Raw genomic sequence first — 4,524 nt, 5'->3', positions numbered from 1 at the left:
CCACACACCTCGCTAGGACCATCACTTGCCGCTCCCCACACACCTCGCTAGGACCATCACTTGTCACTACCACCACACACCTCGCTAGGACCATCACTTGTCACTATACCACACCTCGCTAGGACCATCACTTGCCGCTACACCACATACCTCGCTAGGACCATCACTTGTCGCTACACCACACACCTAGCTAGGACCATCACTTGCCAGGGGCACAACATATCCGCATAGCATGAACTGGGCCAGAGACCCATCAAGCAGTCAGTCCCAGCTCGGCAAAGCAAGCCACCACCTGGTGGGCACAGCAAGAGTACAGGGTGCTCTACTGTGATTACTACAATGTCACGAGCACCTCAAAGTCTTTTTAAAGCAATTCCACTTTTCAAATTTTTGGAGTTCAAAGATTCCAATATAAATTACACTATTTTGAAAAGAAGTTCAGGAAACACTATCACCTGTGACCCACTGGTTTTCTTGTAGATCACAAGTATCCTGGGTCCCAAAGAAAACACAGTAAGTAATGAGACTTGTTATAAGTTTTAACCTTTGAAAAGGTGGGCAACATAAGCAAAAATCTAGTAGGGTATCTGACCTTATTTCGGAAACAACGTATCAATGTCTGCTTCCATGGAAGAAGCAGCCCAAGTGTAGTAATTATGAAAACGTAAGTGTCCATTTAGTAAGGGTAAAGGCTGTCTTCACAGGTGCACACACAGTGGGAGGCTGACGAAGTATTATGGGAATCAGCACATCCCACTTGCCAAGTCACACAGGCTGTGTACAGCAGGTGCAGAAGGTGGTCAGTGCTGCCCTGCACTGTCCAACGCGGCCTCCCTGGTCTCCTCACAGGGTACTGCACAATGACAATGACAAGTCACTCAATGGTATAAGTTTACAATCATGTGGGACCACACATATTCAAGGCCAATGTTTACACAAACCTGTTTTATATCATCTAGAGAGCCTTAGACACAGACACACACACACACACACACACACACGAAAGCTTCACAAGGCCCTCTGTCAAGAAGGAAACCTACTTCTGAGCCAGCCCATCAGAAGAGCAGTCACAAGACCCTAATTCCAGTCAGGCCTGGTCTCTTTAGTCATCTGACTCATGCCCAAGTGTTTTCATCTGATTGCTATGAAAAAAATCAAATGGCATTTTCTCTTACAGGAATTTCACTTTCTTAACAGTACAAACACAGGTGTCCAAGGTATTTGTTAACTGATTATACAGTGTTAGAAAACAGATTATCTATCACTTTTTTAAAGCAAAGCCATTAGCCAAGTGTGGTGGTGCATGTCTGTAATCCCAGCGTGGACCCAAGAGGCTGAGGCAGAAGGATCATTATGAGTTCAAGACCAGCCTGAAGGGCTGGCCAGATAGTTCAATGGACTAAAGTGCCTGCTTAGACAGGGGCAGGAACTGGGATTTGATCCCCAGCACGCAATGCCAGCCCCATCCCTGGGGCATGTTGAGACACTGGTTGAGACTGGGCATGGTGGTGCACGCCTGTAATCCCAGCGCTTGGAAGGCTAAAAACAGGAGGATCACTACAAGTCCAATCTGTACAGTGACCCTGTAGACCCTGTACTAAATACATTTAAAAAAAAAAAAAAAAAAAAGAAGGAAAGAAAGAAGGGCTGGCCAAATAGCTGAGCAGATCAAAATGCCTGTAAACAGGCACAGGGGCTGGGATACATCCCTGCCCTGCCAGCCCCATCCCCTGGGGCATGTTGTGGCAACTGAGACTGGGCGTGGTGGTGAGCACCTGTAATCCCAGCTCTTAGGAGACTGTAAACAGGCGGATCTAGTAGTGAGACCCTGAACACCCTGTAGACCCTTCTCTACAATACAAAAAAAAAAAAAAAAATCAGCCTGGGTTACAAAGTGAGCTCAAGGCTAGCCTGAACCACATAGCAAGACCCTATCTCAAAAAGACAAAATATAATACTAATAATAAAACAAATGGCCTAAAAGGTCATTTTTAGTTCACAGTAAAATTATAGCTGGATGAGTTCACTAATAACTAAGGTATTAAAATGAGATGACATGCAAAATGGGTTTGTGGTTGCATTTACCAAAGTCACAGTGTTACAGGCAGGCATTCTAAACCAGGTAAATTTGGTGAAAATAAAAAAGCAAGGGCTAGGCCAGGTGTGGTAGCACAGGTCTGTAATCCCAGCACTCCAGACCCCAGAGGCTGAAGCAGGAGGATCATTTTGAGTTCAAGACCAGCCTGGGCTACAAAGTGAGCTCAAGGCCAGCCTGAACTGCATAGTGAGACCCTGTCTCAAAAAATAAAATAAAATAGGAAGGGCTCTCTTGTAACAAAAATATAGACTAGAATAAGATCAGTTTATAAGAGAGTGGCTAAGGTAAAGAATATATATAACTAAACATAAAGTCAAAGAAAGAAGATAGCTCAGTAGAATAAGCGCTTGCCTGGCAAGCACAGGGTCCTGAGTTCAATCCCCAAAAAACAGTCAAAGTCAAAGACAGCAGAATACTTGGCACATATAAATTTCCTTAACACAACTATTAGGAACAACTAACTGCTATATATCCCTAAACCACCAGTGATACAATGAAATGGCACTTGAAGAAAATTATCCTAGCAGTTGTGTGGAGGATGAGCTGATGAGAAATGAGTGTCCGGAAGCCCACTCGTAAATTTTCACACTGGAAAAACTAAGTCTGGGACGGGCCAGATAGCTCAGCGGATTAAAGCGCCTGATTAGGCAGATGAAGAGGAAGGAGCCTGGAGCACGGCTGCTCTGCTGGCCCCACCCCCAAGGCGTGCATAGCCTTGGTGACTGAGACTGGGCATGGTGGCACGCACCAGTAATCTCAGCGGTGGGGAGGCTGAAATCAGGAGGATCACTAGGAGTCTGATCTGTGCAGTGAGACCTTGTAGATCCTGCAGACTCTGTAGTAAATACATTAAAAATAGTATTAAAAAAAAAAAAAGAGTAAGTCTGATAGCCACTGCAGTGTCAGCCAGACTTGGTGACAGGCTGGACTAGGGAAGTAGAAAATGATTTTAAATGATTCCCAGAAGGTGGTCACAGATGACGTACAGCATAACCACACCTGCAAAGCGCCAACAGTACATACACGGACTTCCCCGGGCCACATTTGAGGCTACTTAACTCAGAATCCCAGCCCTGCATGGAGCGGAAGCTCCACTTTAGAAGGCAGCGATAAACCACCATACCACCAAGTTGACAGTGGGAAAACACACCAAAACCAGGGGCTCTAGATTTGTCTCTTGTGGAAGAAACCTGCTCTTCTCACTCCAGGGAATTTCTCTCTCCGGGGGAATTTCTTCTCTCTACACAGCTGAGGAACAGAACATTTTCCTTTCTCTATCCTGCAAAGACTGTCCAAGCTCAATTCATACTGGATCTTTTCAGTCACATGTATACAAACACAGATGCCACCATTGATTGTGAGAGGTGTAATAACATCAGGCAAATTTTATATTTGAAGGATTCATTCTAAACTGGAACAAAGCCACACTGATCACTTTATAAAACAAATATGACTCAAAAGCAAACTGGAGGGATTATTTTCAATGAATCACAAAACATTAAAACACGAATAAAATCTGTTCCAGAATGCACTGCTACATAATGATTCTGCAGTTTTGCTGGACCTTTTTTTCTCTGCAGTTTTAAAAACATGCTCCTGGAAAGCAGACGTCTCATTAAAAGGTTCCCCTTGTCCAAGAAACATTTTACCATGCTATTTCAAATTTTATCGAGCAGAATACTTACTAGCAACAACAGGCATTAAACAAGATTTCAGTGCCTGCAATTCCTTCTAAAAAGGACTAGATAAAAATTCATTTTTTTAACTCATGTTCCTCCATGAATGTCTGATAAAAAAGCTCTTAAGGCTTGGGTGGCACATCCTGTTCTCCAAAAAGATGGATGAGTCCCATTTCCTTGAGAAACCTAAGTCATCCAGCCAGGAAAGAGCGTCTAAAACGTCATGTTTACATTTTTCTCACACATGCAAAAAGACAGCCATGAAATACACTGCCTTCGCTGAAAAACAGAAAAGAACCTACCTTGCACACAGATTAAAATGTAACCTAGCCGGGTTGCCCAAGTGCGCCCTCGTGATAAATAGCTCCCCAGGCCACTGTCCCTGCCACCCTGGCTGCACGTCTTTCGGGGGCGGAGATGCTCGGCCGCCGTCTGCGAGACACCGAGACCGAGTCCCCAGGGCGCCCCGGAGGACAGGTGCGGACCCAGGCCGCCCGAGCCGCCCGCGGGACGCCGCCTCCCCCGCGGGCACACGGTGGCCACCGGGGCCCCGGGTGGGAAGCGCCGCACCCCCGGCGCCCCCGCCGCCGCTCACCGTGAAGGGGACGTCCCCGACGCTGCCCACCGAGTAGCAGTTGTCGCCGGGGTTGACAGCCCCGGTGAGGACCTGGTGCAGATGCATCTCCGGTGCGCCGCGCTCCGGGACCCGCCCGCGCTCCCTCAGCGCCGCGCCCGCCCGCCGCCGCC

The 4,524-nt window shown here is 46.8% G+C and overlaps 1 protein-coding gene across 2 annotated transcripts in view; it reads right to left on the bottom strand.

Annotated features, from left to right (window-relative positions):
• Dmxl2 (Dmx like 2) overlaps positions 1–4,484 on the bottom strand; it is a 167,329-nt gene extending 162,845 nt beyond the window's left edge. For both annotated transcript variants that reach the window (XM_004638996.2, XM_004638997.2), the window contains exon 1: positions 4,373–4,484. In XM_004638996.2, the coding sequence (XP_004639053.1) occupies positions 4,373–4,459 (87 nt within the window). In that variant the 5' untranslated portion in view covers positions 4,460–4,484. The remainder of the gene's footprint in view (positions 1–4,372) is intronic.
• Positions 4,485–4,524: the final 40 nt, after the last annotated feature.

This window comes from Octodon degus, unplaced genomic scaffold, assembly GCF_000260255.1.
Source record: "Octodon degus isolate 3935 unplaced genomic scaffold, OctDeg1.0 scaffold00105, whole genome shotgun sequence".
Lineage (NCBI taxonomy): Eukaryota > Metazoa > Chordata > Mammalia > Rodentia > Octodontidae > Octodon > Octodon degus.
This window is presented reverse-complemented; position numbering and strand designations above follow the sequence as displayed.